The 18,455-nt window shown below is 33.0% G+C and overlaps 1 protein-coding gene across 4 annotated transcripts in view; it reads left to right on the top strand.

Annotated features, from left to right (window-relative positions):
• Nucleotides 1–18,455, top strand: part of KIF3A (kinesin family member 3A) — a 69,522-nt gene that overhangs the window by 32,910 nt on the left and 18,157 nt on the right. For all 4 annotated transcript variants that reach the window (XM_073221285.1, XM_073221286.1, XM_073221287.1 and 1 more), the window contains exons 9-16: nucleotides 2,079–2,177; nucleotides 9,769–9,925; nucleotides 10,327–10,507; nucleotides 10,709–10,819; nucleotides 11,134–11,259; nucleotides 16,067–16,120; nucleotides 16,448–16,516; nucleotides 17,095–17,219. In XM_073221285.1, the coding sequence (XP_073077386.1) occupies nucleotides 2,079–2,177; nucleotides 9,769–9,925; nucleotides 10,327–10,507; nucleotides 10,709–10,819; nucleotides 11,134–11,259; nucleotides 16,067–16,120; nucleotides 16,448–16,516; nucleotides 17,095–17,219 (922 nt within the window). The remainder of the gene's footprint in view (nucleotides 1–2,078; nucleotides 2,178–9,768; nucleotides 9,926–10,326; nucleotides 10,508–10,708; nucleotides 10,820–11,133; nucleotides 11,260–16,066; nucleotides 16,121–16,447; nucleotides 16,517–17,094; nucleotides 17,220–18,455) is intronic.

Genomic DNA, 18,455 nt, shown 5'->3' with positions numbered 1-18,455 from the left:
TGACTTTATTTTTTTTTACATTTTTTTATTGTGACAAAATATACTTAATATAAAATTACCATTTTAACTATTTTAAAGTATATAGTTCTGTGGCATTATGTACATTCACATGTTCTGCAACCATCACCACCATCCATCTCCAAAACTTCTCAGTCATCCCCAAATGAAACTCTGTACCCATTAAACAGTAATTTCCCATTCCTCTCTCTCCCTCAGTCCCTGGTCACCATTATTCTGTTTTTTTATCTCTATGAATTTGACTCTTCTATTCGCTTCATATAAGTAAAATCACGTCATATGTGTTTGGCTTATTTTACTTAGCATAATGTCCTCAAGTTTCATCTATATTGTAACATGTGTCAGAATTTCTTTCCTTTTTAAGACTGCATAATATTCCACTGTGTGTATATACCACATTTTGTTTATCCACTCATCCATTGATGAACACTTGGGCTGCTTCTGCCTTTTGACTGTTGTGAATAATAATCCTTTTGGGTGTACAAATATCTGTCCAAGTCCTAGCTTTCAACTCTTTGTGTATATACCCAAAAGTGGAATTGCTGTATCATATGGTAATGCTGACTTTATTTTTAACACATTTCATTTTGTTTATGTTCTTTTGACATTTGTTTTTATAATCCAGTTAATAGAATTCTATAATCTGGTTAGTACAGTTGACCATATAAACAATAAAAAAGTAGGCAAAACATTAAAAGTATAGTTTTTTTAACTTTTTATTTTGAAATAATCTTAGATTTATAGAAAACTTGTAGATATAGAGTTCCTATATAGTCATCACCCAGCTTCCTCTAATATTAACATCTTACATAATCATAGTACAATTACTGAAACCAGGAAATTTACATTGATACAAACTTATCAACTAATCTATAGATCTTACTAAAATTTTGACAGTTTTTCCTCTAATGCCCTTTTTCCTCTAGTTCAGGATCCAATGTAGAATACAATGCATTTGGTTGTCATGTCCTCCTAGTCTCCTGCAGTCTGCATTTCCTCAGTTTTTCTTTGTTGTTTGTGATCTTGAAACTTTTGAAGAGTACTAGTCATATAGTTGTAGAATGTCCCTCAATTTGGGCTTGTCTATAGTTCTCTTAATAATTCTGCAAGGTTTTTCCATTATAGATCTACAATTTTATTTTTTCTTATGTAATTAACATATGTATCATGGGGAGATACTTTGAGGCTAATACAAAGGTCCTGTATTTTTCCTACCCAGGCCTTAAAGTCATCTGTTTCTCCTGGGTTCCTTTCATTGGAGAATGGTATTTAGAAACCAAGACTAGGGCAGTAGGTGTGCTCATTGCTACCAAGATGCCTTTGTTTCTAGGCCTGAAGAACAAAATATTTTAATGAATTCCTTCTCCAAAGACTCTGTGATCTTTTTCCTTTCTTTATTTACAAATTCAAATATAGCTTTGTGATTGGTGTATATTTTACTTTTTTTCCCAATTACCTTTGTTTTCTTAGACATTTCATGTGTGGACAGTAGTATTTTTAACTACTTTGAAGGTAATATAGTACTGATCTGTATTAATATTAGCTTAATTATTCCCTTTTATTTGATTTTTGTTTTTTTAAATTAACATAATCTTTGTACAAATCAGCCCTTTTTCTTTAATGAATTTCTTATAATATGGTCCTAAAAGTAGGATCACTTTGTTAAAATGACATTTTTATGGCTCTTAAAAAATATGCAGGTTGAATGAACTATTTAAAATCTTAAAACAGAAAACCAAGGAGAAAATGGTCTCCAAAAGTGATCAGATTATTAAAAGACTGAAACAGTAACTCCAACATGTAATTTTTATATCTGTTTAGAACTGTATTAAATTGATCATTTGAAATTTTAAATGGATTGAAATTTAACTTCTCTTTAGGAACTTTAAAAATAAAGCTTTTGTGTATATCATATCTATTTCTGAAGTTTGCATACCTGACATAATGTCTAGGAATACTAATATAAGGTTTATTTAGGACAATAAAAAGTTGATAAAGGCATTCTAAATAGCCAATGACATGTTACAAATAAAAATCATTGTATTAAACTTATATTCAAGGAGAAGAAATATCAGGCTCTGATATCAGTGGTTCAGAGGAGGATGATGATGAAGAGGGTGAGATTGGAGAAGATGGGGAGAAAAGGAAAAAAAGGAGGGGTAAGTTCTTTTTTGTGTTCTAGAAATTAACTGGAATTGCCACCTAATGATAATTTAACATTACTAAGGCGATTGAGTACACACCTTTTATTTTGCCATTTTTAGTTACTGTAGCAATTTGAACAGAGGAAGTATGCTGTATGCTTGATTAACTGTTATTTTTTCTTCTATATTGATCTCCCATTTATAGCTGAATCAGAATGCCATACGTTCTGTTTTTTTTATCCTAGAATTCAGAATTGTAAAAATCTGTGATAATGGATATACCATTTTAAGATTTCATGTAGAGTATTAATTTTGTGTGGGGACTTTCATCTTGTTAGGAACCTCAATTTTTTAGGAAGTTAGGATAATGCAGAATTTTTTTCAAGCATGATTAGGCTTTAGAAGTCTAAGTTTTCAAGTAAGAAATTTGGAGATTCTGTATTTTAATTTCATTTTCATTATAAAATGTACTCTAATTCTTATTCTATTATGGGGCATTTGTTGCCAAGTGTGAATTAAGATTATGTTGACTGTGATAAACATATAGATAATATGCAAGAGGGAGAGAGACAAATTATAATCGTCTGTATTTCAAAGCCTTTTACCCTATGTATTTATTTCAGAACTCTCTAACATTAATGTGGATCATTGTTTTCAAGCTAGTGCATATTTTGCTTGTCTTATGAAAATGATCTTGCTGAAAATAAACCCATCACTGCTTGATCAGGAGTCCCAGATTTATAAACTATAAAGATTCTATAACTTCAAGAGATAGGAAAAGAGTGATTTAGAGCAGGAGTTGGCAGAAAACAGTGTGCTGGCCAAATCCAGTGCACCACTAGCTTTGTGTATAAAATTTTTTTAAACAGCCATGCTCCTATTTACATATGGTCTATGGCTTCTTTCACATGAGACTATATGGCCCACAAAGCCTAAAGCACTTATTATCTGTCCCTTTACAGAAAATGTTTGCTGGCCCTTGATTTAGAGAAATGGTTTTGTGTTCATACCTATTTTTTCATGCACTATTCAAAGCTAAAGCAATTACTAGATTTACTAAAAATAAAATTTTAAGTAGAAAAAAATGCTACTGCTTAATATGTTAAAATGTTTAATAGTAAAATACCTTCCTTCTAGGCTTAGAAATTTTTTAATTTTCAATGAGCCTCTCACAATTTTGCCTTGAAACCTTAAACATACATTATTATATCTGATGTTTTGAAGGGAAAAGAGTGAAATTGGAGACAAACCGACCTAAAGTGAAGAGCAATTTATCATTCCTGTAGTTTAACTGTGTATGACTTTAAATTTAAAACTCAGTTCCTTTAACTTATCAACCTAAATAGCTTAAATAGACTTAAATGTCACCAAATGACTTACTTTTTATTCTTGTCATTCCAATCCCCTGAATTACTATGTTTTAGGTGAATAGTGGGGTTTGCTCGTAGTAGATGCTTGAAAGAATACAGTTTCTAATTCCCCTGTGGCTTTGTAGTGAGAGACTATGAATACATTTACCAAACTGGTTTTAAGGGAAAATAAGTTTTGGTTCTTTAATACAAAGCTTGATTGTCCTTTAAAATCTTTCTCTGGAACTGCATTTGTCTTGTGCTCCTTCCCTGGCCTTTGGTTCCCTCTGGGCAGCAGCAGAAGCGTGGGCGCCACCTGCTCTGCCCTAGAGAGGCCTCCGGATGCGTCCCTCCTAGCGAGTGGGGGCATTCAAACACTCCAGCGCTAGCCCAGGGGCTTTGTCGGAGAAACTCTGCGCCGTGCTGTCTGTCTTTAAAGAACACGCGTTGGATTTCTCAGAAGAACAAAGCATGTGATGACTTCCGCCCTCTTCATTGCTTCCAGTTAACCATAGTTGTTAAAACATATGCTTAAGCTTATGTTTGAGACAATGAAAGAGAGATTCATGCTTTTGCAATTGAGATAATGTAAAGAGAGCAAGTAAGCTGTATAAAATAATAATTCTTTCGGTTCGTTTGTTGTGTTTCCTGATACATTTCTAATCCTAGTCAGTATAAGGGACATGTAATAGCAAATTCTGAATTCCTAGAAGTACACTAGTGCCCATTATAACATGTTTTACAGTTATAAAGATTTGACGCTAAGGTGTCATATTTTAGGGGTAATTTAAAATTAAAAGCTTCCAAATTTAAAAAAAAGTAAAGTTTGAAGCAAGTGAAGGAAGATTGAAGAGTACTTTATTTCAAATGGCCATCCCTATTTCTAAATTACCTGATTGATTTTAAGAAACTTTCTAAGGTCTGATTAGAGAATTCAAATTAATAAGAAGGTGCTTATGAAGGATCTGTCTAAACTTACGGCAAACTTAAAGGTGTTTTTTTTTTTTTATAAAGGTATTATTGATATACAATCTTGTGAAGGTTTCACATGAGCAACATTGTGGTTACTACATTCACCCCCTATTACCAAGTCCCCCCCACATACCCCAATACAGTTACTGTCCATCAGCATTGTAAGATGCTACAGAGTCACTACTTGTCTTCTCGGTGCTTCCCAGCTGCATTATGTGTGCTAATAATAATGCCCCTTACTCTCCTTTTCCCTCCCTCCCGACCCCCCCCCCCCTTTGGTAACCACAGGTCCCTTCTTGGGGTCTGTGAGTCTGCTGCTGTTTTGTTTCTTCAATTTTACTTTGCTGGTATACTCCACAAATGAGGGAAATCAGTTGGTGCTTGTCTTTCTCCACCTGGCTTATTTCAAGGAGCATAATACTCTCTTATCTCCAGCTCCATCCATGTTGTTGCAAACTGTATCTTTCCTTTTAAAAATATGAATGGCCTTCTTTTCTATTCTTTGCTTGAGTCATCAGTTGATCATCTACCTCTGTAGAATCATTATTATAATTAATCTTAACAATGTACTAATAGATTGAATGCAAGTTTGTTATTATACAGGTGTACTTGACTTTATGCAACAAGTGGTTTTTCTGAAAAAACTCTTATAAATCAAGGTGGAAAATAAAATATGTTGGAAGAGCTTACTGTCATCTTTAAAAACTTCACTAAATCCTTTTGTTAATCAAGTAATCACTGCAAATTACTACAATCTAATTTATGTGTTTAGTTGATTGAAGTTTTGTGTTGGATTTTCTTAAAGGGGGACACACCTATAATGGATCCTTATATTAGAGGAACATTGAATTGGGGAATTTTGAAAATGGACAATGTGAATTTTGCTACTTCTAATGTACTAATTTTTTTAATTGGCATAATTTCCTGTTTTACGCTGTTAGATTACTTCCCAGGTCTTAGCAAGTTTCCAACCCATGTCTACCGTTAGTATAACCTAAAGTGCTGAATTATATGTGCAGGAGTTTGGGAGTCCGTGTGAACTCTTGAGATTGATTTGAATTGTAATCTTAGACTAAATTAATCTTCATATTATCCTTGTTTAAATTACATCTCTGTGATGAATATGCTTTTCTTTTTAAATACAACTGCTGTATTTCAATTTTGATAATGATTTATTTCTATACTTATAAATAAATGCTATTATACATTTTTCTTTATTCTACAAGAGAAATAATGTTTTTCTTTTTTCCTCCTCATCTCTGTGCATGTGCTTCCTGTCTACGATTTGCTTACTACTTCTTATTGAAAGACCAAGCAGGTTGGTGTGATTGATTTGCACTCCATGTTGTAAAATTAATTAAACTATAAATAACTTTTTATTTAACTATGTTACATTTTTTTAATTTGAGAATTTTTTATGAGGTAAGTATCCATCTTTTGTATTTAGAAAAAAACTTCCTTTTTCTCAAAAAAATGTTTATTTCAGTTTTTATTGAGGAAGATATTAGAAACATTCTAGTTTTCCAAATGATTTTTTTAGGGGAATTATTTAGAAATATTAGAGTGACAGTGACAAACACATGGGATGTTCCAGACTTAATTAACAAAGTAGACAAAAATAAACACATCACCGGAACCAGATGGCATAATCTTTTTCCTAAATTCTTAAAGACAAATTTTGGGAATATAAATATAAATGATTTCACATTCAGGCATTTTTCTTTTCTTTTTTAAAAGCAAGGAATCAAAAGCCTTGGTGCTCATGTAATGAAAACAAAATTAATCCAATTAACACTTCCCTGAAATTCTTCCTTTTAACTTTACCTTACCAAATTTCACCTTCAGCAAAGAACAATTAAAAATATTACTATTCATGTTTGGCTTAATTAAATACTCTGTGACAGTAGCATTAAGCTCTTTACTACAATTTTGTTCTAAATTCTCTTAGGCAATACTTAAAGAAGGGTTTTTTGATTGGTTGATGTCACATTTTTTTTCCCGTCCCTGGATCTCATGTTTCTTAAGTGCTTGGTTAGGAGAATTGGTACATATTCACATTTAGCTTAAAATATTATTTGGGGAGAAGTATAATGATTTATTAGTATAATTCTGGTTACAATAATATGGTAGTTAAATATTGGACTTTTGAAATTGAACCTAGCTGTATATGCATGGCCATCTTTATGGAAATGTTATAAGAGCACAAGATTTTTACTGCTAGACCATCAGTTTGAAAATATTACTGGAATGGTTTTGAATAAATAATTCAGACATAGTTGTAATTCATCAATAGGCATGTCCTTTTTGTATTTTACATATAAAATATTTTTATTTCACTGCATTAATGGGTTTTGAAACTATGTGTTTTTTAACTGTTAGCAAAACAATTAGAACCCTAGAAGCCTAAAATATTAATATACATGTTGATCAGATCATTTCCCCTGTACCATTAGAGTTCATATCTTCAAACATAGAGGGTTTTTGTCTTTGTCTTAACATATTTGCTATTTTTTCTTTAAATATTTGTAATTCTGAGGTTGAAAGGAAGTTATGATTTTTAATGCATGAACTTATATTTTTCCCCTTCAGATTTCTGAGAAATAGTATTACCAATGGGAAATCGTTTCTAGGAATTCATTGGGAATAGGAGTTAGATTACTTTATAAAATCACTTTTTAATAGTGTAATTCAGAATGTTCAACACAGGTAACTGCCAAAGAAGCCACCAGAATCAGGCCTGTATCCTGACTTTTGGAATGCAATTAATCACACCACACCAAAGTATGCATTTGGATCACTGCTTTTATTTACTCTTTTGTTTCGTAGCTTAGGTTTGCTTTGGTCTTATATTTCTATAGAAATGAAGGATAATATATTTTAAACTCTTGGATTTTTAAATATAATTTTATCATAAAGAATTAAAGCCTATATGAATGATTCTTTGTCTCATAGTTCCTGAAAGGATATATTCAGATATGTAATATATCTCCCTCATCATTTCTCAGTTCTCTTTTTTTGGTAGCAGGAGGGGTTGGCTTCCGGGTGGAAACATTAACAATTTGTAAACTCTTCTGGTTTGTACTCTTCTGTGGTCCTTTGGGAAGGAAGTTAAGAATGACAAAAAGCTTTCAGGAGAGCCTGAGACCAATTCTACGAAAAGTTTGATTGTTTTTCTGAAGGAAAGTATGTTTCAAAGAAATTGTATTACCAGAAATGAATTGTCTTTCATAAGTGGTTTCATAACCTCTTTAATAAGCTAGTTTCTATTTTCTCTTTTTGGTTTTTCATTTTAATTTCATGATTTTGAAATTCATTCAGTAAACTTTTGTTGAACATCTATTTTATGTATATAAAACACTCTATTAGACATAATCAAAATGATCACCTGGAACCTGTATTTTCATCTTTATTATTTGGTAGTATTTCTACTTTTGTTTGACACTTGGCATGTTTAATTGGCTTATGGAGATTTTGGATCCTGAGTTTGACATGAAAATGATCTATGTTAGTTATTCAGTTAAGATATGATGTGTCATGACAGCTTAGCACTGTAAAATGCCTGGTTAATTACTGTGTAGAATTTTCTTTCCTTTAAAAGTATATACTATGAAATAGAGTGCTTTCATGTAATTTTATTAAACAAAAATTTCAGAAAAACTGAAGATATCTATTAAAACTACTTTATACAAATTCTGCCTGATATTTTTATCTGTGCATTTTTTTTTTTTTTACCAATATGTGACTTTTATTTACTCATTTATTTATTTATTTATTTATTTTTGAGAGGGCATCTCTCATATTTATTGATCAAATGGTTGTTAACAACAATAAAATTCTGTATAGGGTACTCAATGCACAATCATTAATCAACCCCAAGCCTAATTCTCAACAGTCTCCAATCTTCTGAAGCATAACGAACAAATTCTTACATGGTGAACAAGTTCTTACATAGTGAATAAGTTCTTACATGGTGAACAGTGCAAGGGCAGTCATCACAGAAACTTTCGGTTTTGATCACGCATCATGAACTATAAACAATCAAGTCAGATATGATTATTCATTTGATTTTTATACTTGATTTATATGTGAATCCCACATTTCTCCCTAATTTTTTTTTTTAATAAAATGCTGAAGTGGTAGGTAGATGCAAGCAAGATAAAGGAAGAAAACATAATTTAGTGCTGTAGGAGGGCAAATGTAGATGATCAAGTCTGTGCCTATAGACTAAGTATTAATCCAAGCTAGACAAGGGCAACAAAACATCCACAGATGCAGAAGATTTCTCACAAAACGGGGGGTGAGGTTCTAAGCCTCACCTCTGTCGATCCCCAATTTCTCACCTGATGGCCCCCCTGTGACTGCTGTCTTAGGTTGTTCCTCCTTTGAAGAATCTTACCCGTCTCTGGCTAACCAGCCGTCTTCCGGGGCCATACAGGGAGATGTAAAGTTGGTAAGTGAGAGAGAAGCCATATTGTTGAAAAGGTTAGCTTTTTACTTCTTTGCAGATTTATGCCCTGTGGCTTCTATGCCCAGCATTTGTCTTGAGGTATCTTTACCACCTGGAGGAATTATGATACTCGGTAATTTTCGATTTGAGGCACGAATTCTACTAAAGGGTTGTAATTAGGAAGGAAGAAGAAAAGCTATAGAAGTAGCAGACGGAAGAAAACATGGGAAAATTGATTATTTCTTTGACATAATTTCTTGTAGAGTAACATAAGCATGTATAGGTTTTAACAAACTACTAATTGCGTACACACATTAACAGAATAGGAATACAGATACATAACAAAAGCAGACCTACAATTACCAGCCATATTTTTTACTCATTTATTTTAATAAATTTTGGGGAGGTATTTTGAAAAACCACTTGATTTTGTATCTGGTTTTCAAAAAGAGTAACTAAATAAACATAGTTTTTTTACCATGTATGTTATTTGGAGATACATGGATCTTTGCTTTTTAATTTTTTTATCTTTCCCATTAATCAGTCTTCCTCTCTCTCTCCTTTTTCTTGCTCATCTGTTTTGCTTCTCTTTCACTTTGTTCTTAGTTATCATTGTACAATTGGACAGCACTTTGAATTTAGCAATTGGTTATAAAGTTCATCTAGGAATATAATAAATAGAAATACAGCTAAATAAATACAAAATATATTATTCAATTGATTTCCTTAAAATGTTGATATTTATTTTTGAGGAATGTATCTTGTGTATTGAAGAAAATTTATGCCAGTCTGAAACATTGATTCTAAAGTGATTGTTGCAATTGAATGACTCAAATAGGTAAAAAGAAAGTCTCCCCAGATAAGATGGTTGAAATGCAAGCAAAAATTGATGAAGAGAGAAAAGCACTTGAAACAAAGCTTGACATGGAAGAGGAAGAAAGAAACAAGGCTAGAGCAGAATTAGAGAAACGGGAAAAAGATCTTCTTAAGGCCCAGTGAGTATTAACTTAATTGAGATGGATTCATGATTTAAATTTCTCACATTTTTCATAGGATATATAAGCAAGAAACTTGAATAGTAACTAAAAAGCTTGATTTTTGTCTCAAGAGGAGGCACTTTTTGGATAAAAGGTTTCATGGTATGTGTTGCATTTCTAAAAATTAATCTGTTTGGATTATTTCATCTATGTGGGAGGAAAAAATATCAGTGAATTTAAATTAGTTATAGATTAAATCATGAATTAATACTGCACAGTGATATAATTTGGTAGAGATATTACATAATTATATTCCTGCTTTGAAATTTTACATCCAAATTCTTGTTGAATTTTGGGAAATGATATTAGTAGATCAGTAGATAATTGGTGGATGTAGATATTCTCATTTTAATCAACAGACAAGAGCATCAGTCTTTGCTAGAAAAATTATCTGCCCTGGAGAAGAAAGTAATTGTTGGTGGGGTTGATTTGTTGGCGAAAGCTGAGGAACAAGAGAAACTTCTTGAAGAATCTAATATGGAACTGGAAGAAAGGAGGAAAAGAGCAGAGCAACTTCGTAGAGAACTTGAGGAAAAAGAGGTAATGTGACTGTTTTTGATTGACTCTTTGCTTAAGGTACTAAACTTTTCTAGCGAGAAGCTAGATAACTGTATCAATTAAATTTTAAAGCAGATTATTGATTACTTTGAAACATAATAGTTGCTAAATATATTTGTTAAAAAATTGAATTTATGGTTTAATGAAGAAAATTATTTTTAAGTTTATTAAATTTTGTCATAGCAAGAGCGCTTGGATATTGAAGAAAAATACACCAGTTTGCAAGAGGAAGCTCAGGGAAAGACCAAGAAATTAAAGAAAGTTTGGACTATGCTGATGGCTGCAAAGTCAGAGGTTGGTCTTTAGAAATCACCTGCTAATGTGATTCTGAATTTTTTAAAAAAATAATTAATTTGATTAAGTATGATAAAGAATCCTAAAGGAATCATAATGTATGCTTACAATTCTAAAGATAAAATTTATTTCCAACCTTAACTGAAGACATGGAATGAATATGCATGTCATGATATGTCATTCTGTCCATTGCTTTTGTGAGAGAACTGGGTAAGCTTTTACAAGGTTTCTTAGACCAGTACCTTATGTCAGATGGAACTGTTTTGTATTTGAAATCTTGTTTATCCTTAATATTTTCATTGACTGTCTGGTAGATGGCTGATCTCCAGCAAGAACATCAGAGGGAAATTGAAGGCTTACTGGAGAACATTCGACAACTTAGCCGGGAGCTTCGACTTCAGATGCTTATTATTGATAACTTTATACCTAAGGATTACCAGGTAAGAGGGAAGTTGTCTGATCTAGATATTAGATCACTTGGCTAGGGTTAAGGAATAAGGAAATATGATTTCTAATTTGACTGGTAGTAAATACTTACATTTCAATTGTCAATGATAAAATTTTCCTCAACTAATACCATCACATCCACTTCACTGTTGGTGGAAATGTAAATTGGTGCAGCCACTGTGGAAAGCAGTATGAAGGTTCCTCAAAAAACTAAAAATAGAAACACCTTATGACCCAGCATTCCATTTCTAGGAATTAACCCAAAGAAAACAAAATCACTAATTTAAAGATATATGCACTCCTATGTTTAGCACAGCATTATTTACAATAGCCAAAATATAGAAGCAACTTAAATGTCTATTTAAGTTGTTAATTTAATATATAATTTTCTGTTTGAGTATTTAAGTATCTGAGTAAGAATTTCTCAGCCCTTTGGAGGAAACCAGATTTATGTAATTGCAATCAGAATCAAGATTTAAGTCCTGTTCATTCATTCAATAGCCTTTTACTCTATAAATAGAATAAACGGATCTCCTATGCTAACCTTTTCTCCCTACTTATGGTTGCTAATTATGTGTGTGTGTGTTAAAATACAAATAACATGAAATTTACCATTTTAACTATTTTTAAGAATACAGTTCAGAGACATTAAATACATTCACAATGTTGTATAACCATCACGACTATCTGCCTTCAGGTGGATGCTAATCTATTTGTTTGTTTATTAAATTGAAGTACATGTAATAAATGCATAAATCTTAATGAACTTTGACATGTGTATATACTCATGTAACCATCACCCAGATCAAGATATCAAACATTCTCACTAATTTTTTTCCCCTTCACCTATTTCACCCATCCCCTGACCGTACTACCCACTGGCAAGTATCAGTCAGTTCTCTGTGTTTTTGAGTCTATTTATATTTGTTCATTTGTTTTGTTTTTTATATTCCATATGTAACTGAAATGATAAGATATTTGTCTTTCTTCTGCCTCACTTATTTCACTTAGCACAATACCTTCTAGGTCCATCCATGTTGTCAAAAAATGGCAAGATTTCATTCTTTTTTATGGCTGAGTAATTTTCCATTGAATATGTGTACCACATCTTCCTTATCCATTCATCTATTGATGGACATTTAAGTTGCTTCTATATTTTGGCTATTGTAAATAATGCTGTGCTAAACATAGGAGTGCATATATCTTTAAATTAGTGATTTTGTTTTCTTTGGGTAAATTCCTAGAAATGGAATGCTGGGTCATAAGGTGTTTCTATTTTTAGTTTTTTGAGGAACCTTCATACTGCTTTCCACAGTGGCTGCACCCATTTACATTTCCACCAACAGTATAGGAAGAACCTCACCAACAGCTGTTATTCTTGTCTTTTGGATAGTGGCTACTCTGACTGGTGTGAGGTGATACCTCATTGTGGTTTTGATTTGCATTTCCCTGTTGATTAGTGATGTTGAGCATGTTTTCATCTGCCTTTTGTCTGTCTGTATGTCATCTTTGGAAAATGCCTATTCAAGTCCTCTGCCCATTTTTTTTTTTTGAGAGGGCATCTCTCATTTATTGATCAAATGGTTGTTAACAACAATAAAATTCTGTATAGGGGACTCAATGCTCAATGCACAATCATTAATCCACCCCAAGCCTAATTCTCATCAGTCTCCAATCTTCTGAAGCATAACGAACAAGTTCTTACATGGTGAACAAATTCTTACATAGTGAATAAGTTCTTACATAGTGAACAGTGCAAGGGCAGTCATATCACAGAAACTTTCGGTTTTGATCACACATTATGAACTATAAACAATCAGGTCAAATATGAATATTCGTTTGATTTTTATACTTGATTTATATGTGAATCCCACATTTCTCCCTTATTATTATTATTATTATTATTTTTTTTAATAAAATGCTGAAGTGGTAGGTAGATGCAAGATAAACGTAGAAAACATAGTTTAGTGTTGTAAGAGAGCAGATGTAGATGATCAGGTGTGTGCCTGTAGACTATGTGCTAATCCAAGCTAGACAAGGGCAATAAAACATTCACACATGCAGAAGATTTCTCTCAAAACAGGGGGGGTGAGGTTCTGAGCCTCACCTCTGTTGATCCCCAATTTCTCTCCTGATGGCCCCCCTGCGACTGTACCTGTCTTAGGTTGTTCCTCCCTTGAGGAATCTTACCCGTCTCTGGCTAACCAGTCATCTTCCAGGGCCATACAGGGAAATGTAAAGTTGGCAAGTGAGAGAGAAGCCATATTGTTTGAGAAGGTGGCTTCTATGCCCAGCATTTGTCTTGAGGTATCTTTACCACTTGGAAGAATTATGATACTCGGTAAATTCGATATGAGGCACGCTCTGCCCATTTTTTAATTGAATTATTTGGGGTTTATTTGCTGTTGAGTTGTATGGGTTCTTTATATATTTTGGATATCAGCTACTTATCAAATATATCATTTGAAAATATCTTCTCCCATTCAGAATGTTGCCTCTCTGTTTTGTTGATGGTTTCCTTTGTTGTGCAGAAACTTTAGTTTGATGCAGTCCACTTGTTTATTTTGCTTTTCTTTCCCTTGCCTGGGGAGACTTATCCAGCAAAAAAATTACTAATGTTGATGTTTAGGAGTTTACCATCTTTGTTTCCTTTTAGGAGTTTAATGATTTCAGGTCTTCCGTGCAAGTCTTTAATCCATTTTGAAGTTGTATTTGTGTATATGTAAGACAGTGATCCTGTTTCATTCTTTTGTGTGTAGCTGTTTTCCCAGCACAATTTATTGAAGAGACACTCTTTTCCCCATTGTATATTCTTACCTCCTTTGTCATATATTAATTGACTGCATAAACATGGGCTTATTTTTGGGCTCTCTATTCTATTCCATTGATCTATGTGTCTGTTTTTGTGCCAGTATACACTGTTTTTGATTATTGTAGCTTTGTCATATACTTCGAAATCATGGATCATGGTTCCCCCTGCTTTGTTAATCTTTTTCAAGATAACTTTGGTTGTTTGGGTCTTTTGTGGTTCCGTGCAAATTTTAGGATTATTTGCTCTAGTTCTCTGAAAAATGCTATTGGTATTTTGGTAGGGATTGCACTGATTCTGTAGATTGCTTTGGGTTATGGCAATTTTAACAATATTAATTCTTGCTATTCGTAAGCATGGAATATTTTTCCCATTTATTTGTGTCATCTTCAATTTCATTCATCATTGTCTTACAGTTTTCAGAGTACAGATCTTTCACCTCCTTGGTGAGATATATTCTTAAGCATTTTTTACTTTTTGATGTAATTATAGTTTATTTTATTTTTATTTATTTTTATCGAACTATAGTTGGCAATATTATATTGGTTTCAAGGATACAACACAGTGATTGGACAGTTATCTACATTATTAAATTCTTACCCCAACTTTTTTCATTACTATCTGTCAACATAGATGTTACAGAATTATTGACTATATTCATTGATGCAATTGTAAATGGGATTGTTTTCTTAATTTCTCTTTCTTCTAGTTTGTGTTATTTGTATATAGAAATGCAACAAATTTCTGTATATTGATTTTTATATCTTATGACTTTACTGAATTCATTTATTCTGATAATTTTTTGGTGGAGTCTTTAGGATTTTCTATATGTAGTATCAGGTCATCTGCAAATAGTGACAGTTTTACTTCTTATCAGTTTGAAAACCTTTTATTTCTTTTCCTTGTCTGATTGCTGTGGCTAGGACTTCCAGTACTATGTTTAATGAAAGTGGTGAGAGTGGACATCTTTGTCTTGTGCCTGATCTTAGAGGGAAAGCATTCCACAATTAAGTGTGATATTAGCTGTGAGTTTTTCATGTATGGCCCTTTATGTTGAGGTATGTTCCCTCTATGCCCACTTCGTTGAGAGTTTTTATCATGAATGGATGATGCATTTTATCAGATGCTTTTTTCTTCATCTATTGAAGTGATCATATGGCTTTTATTTCTTTTTGTTAATGTGATGTACCACATTGACTGATATGCAGATATTCATCCAAGATGGATGCTAATTCATAATACTAATATAATTTAAAATCTGTCTCTATTTTTCTTTAACCAAAATTTCCATCATCCAGTACATTTTAGTAAACTAACATATTGAAATTTTTTTTATTAAGGTATCATTGATATACAATCTTATAAAGGTTTCACAAGAAAAGCAATGTGGTTACTACATTCACCCTTATTATTGAGACCCCCCCATACCCCATTGAAGTCACTGTCCATCAGTGTAGTAAGATAAAATTGAATTTTTAAGAATTTATTTTGACTATATAACTTTAAGAAATTTGTCTGAATATAAACCTTAGTATTTTTTTTTCCTTTGGACCTCAGATGCACAGAATTATTGTTTTTGGTTCATGGTACACTCTCCTTATTGGTCCCTGGATGGTCTGCTTTTACTTAGTTATTTTGTAGTGAACCCATCATCCAAAAAGAAAGCTAGGACGGAGACAGTAACCTACATCTAACCAAGTGGTTTCCCTCTCCCCTCTTCCATCTCTTTGGCTCTTCTGACTTAAGGTAACCATCATCCTGAATCCCATGTTCTTCATTTTCTTTTCATTTTTATACAGTTTAATTCCTTCTTTTTATATCCCTTACAAGTATATATTTTTTAATTTATAAAAAGGGTATCATGAAGTATATAATGTTTTGAGACTTAACTTTTTCATTTAATATGTAAAGATTTCAGTTCCATGAATATATTTCAGTATTTTAAATGTTATTAAATACTAAAAGTAGACCATCTTTGACTCTTTTAAAAGGAAATGATTGAAAACTATGTCCATTGGAATGAAGACATAGGAGAATGGCAGCTAGTGAGTATTACCTTTATTGTTTGTGAAATGTTTATTGAGTACTTCCTGTAGACTAAGAATTGTGCTGGCTACGGTGGGGAGGAAGGTGATCAGGATGATGAATCAAATGAAAATCCAGTAGGGTGAATAAGATGTTTTTCTGATTAACTGTGTTATTCAGTGGAAATGGGGTAGTTCGGGGCTACATAGGACTGAATGACCTCTGGGTCCCTTTCTGTTCCAGCATTTAAATCATGTTTTATGAATGTTTATCTCATAGTGATTTGCTTTATTCACAATTTCATTGCTAACTAAGACAATTCTCCTCCGTCTTTTTCCTCTTTTGAGAAATGTGTTGCCTATACAGGAAATAACATGAGGAAGCAGACTCCAGTCCCTGATAAAAAAGAGAAAGATGTAAGATTGCTTTTTTTTAAAACTAAAGTTGTTTCTTTAAAGGAATGTGGGCCACTAAACTGTATTGCCATGATGTTTACTAATCATCTATGCTGAAAAATAGGCTAATCTTTTGGGAATAGAGATTCTAGGATGGGGTGAGTGCTAGAGTAGGTCTGCTCACTTCCAGTCATGACTGCAGGCGTATCACTTCACCGCAGGAGCGTCATGGAGTCATCTTCGGAGCACTCTCCTCACCGCCTCTCTGGGTCACGGGGATCTGATTAGATTCTGGAGTGTGTCTGCCCTTTTCAAAGCTAGTCGTAGTCTTAGGCCTACAAGAGGAAGTAGCAGCTTTAGGGAAAACAGCAACAGTTTTTCTCTACTACTAAGGAATTTAGAGTGTGTCAGAGCTTTGTGTTCACCAACCCTTGCTAAAATGCATTCAGATAAATGGCATTAGAAGAAGATCGTTTTAGACATTTATTTGGTCTCGTCTTCTGTGGCTTTTTTCTAGGTATTTATTCAGTGTTCTAAATCTTCCCCCAAATCTGGTTTAAATCCTTCCTTGTAAGAGTGTCTTGTGTTTGTTGACATAGCCCTTTGAAGTGGACCTTTCCCATGTGTATCTTGCCTATACTGAGGAGAGCCTACGGCAGTCCTTAATGAAATTAGAGAGGCCACGGACTTCAAAGGGAAAAGCCAGGCCAAAGACAGGGAGAAGGTAAGGACTCTCTTTGAATTCCTTGACATAAAGGTAGTGAGATATTCTAATTAGAGACTTAGTTAATAACTATTTTGGCTGATTAATTAAATACATATCAAAGTCCTTAAGTAGTTACAATTTGAGTAAATAAAATCTGGCTAAAGAATTAAGGTTTGCCAACTTTGTTAGCCCTCCTGAGTAATTAAATCTATTTTTAATATATTTTGTTCTTTCCAAATGTATAAGCCATCTACTGTCTTATTCCTTAATTCTTACACTACTTCTAGTGAGATGCTAATTAACCTGCCAGGTTAGATATCTGAGGTATTGATTGTATTCAGCTGCATTTTTTTCCTATCATAAATATTATTACCCCAATAACCTTGATTTCCTCCGTCACTAGTTAGCAAACCGTCTCTGACCACCTTTCCCTGTTCTTCTGATGCTGGTTTTGACTGCTGAGTAGTCTGTATGAATTATACCACAAGCCAGGGAAATCAGGATGTGAAGGCTGTGGTTGGAGCTTATTTCTTTTCTCCCTTTTCTACATCAAGTACTCTTTAGCTTGTTTAAACTGATTGTAAGATTTTGGGGCTCCTGAAATGATAGGAAATAATCTTGTTTTTCCTCCTACTTGAATACCTTAGACTTTTGAGTTATGTGTAGGTTGAAGTTGTATGGTTTTATTATTTATATGTTATGTAATCTCATAGATGTAACCTAATATTTGTGAATTTAGGACAGTTGTACTTGGGGAGAAGGAATCAGTAGCCTATTAAAAGTATACAGATTTTTACATTCTTTAGCATTTGGATGCCAGGAGTTAAAAACTTCATGTGCCAATAGAAGCTGTGCATGTAATATCAGTTCAAAGACACAGATCCCTTGAGGTCTTTCACTTTTACATTCTAATAGAGATGTTTTCCTCTTAGCTGCGTTTAGTAAGAAAAATAGCATCGAGTGTAATCATAAATGGTTGGTCTTGGTGTAGGAGGAAAATAGGCAGTGGTAGGGGCTGGGGCAGATTGTGGAGAGCGGCCGTCTGAAGTGACTGGTTTCTACCCTGCTGCTAGTTAATTTTGGGAAGAGGGCCTATCATTTCTGGATCTTCTCGTTTCAAGAATATTATTTATATGAGATTTTAGCTGCTTTTTTAAAACTATGTGTACCTAAAACAAATAACTTGGTAAGGTATAAATTAAGTTTTCAGACTACTCATTTAAAAATACTTATTTTGGTTTAATTAACCTAAAA

The sequence above is a fragment of the Manis javanica genome, chromosome 14 (genome assembly GCF_040802235.1).
Source record: "Manis javanica isolate MJ-LG chromosome 14, MJ_LKY, whole genome shotgun sequence".
Lineage (NCBI taxonomy): Eukaryota > Metazoa > Chordata > Mammalia > Pholidota > Manidae > Manis > Manis javanica.
Note: the sequence above shows the minus strand (reverse complement) of the source record. Positions and strands in the feature narration are given on the sequence as shown.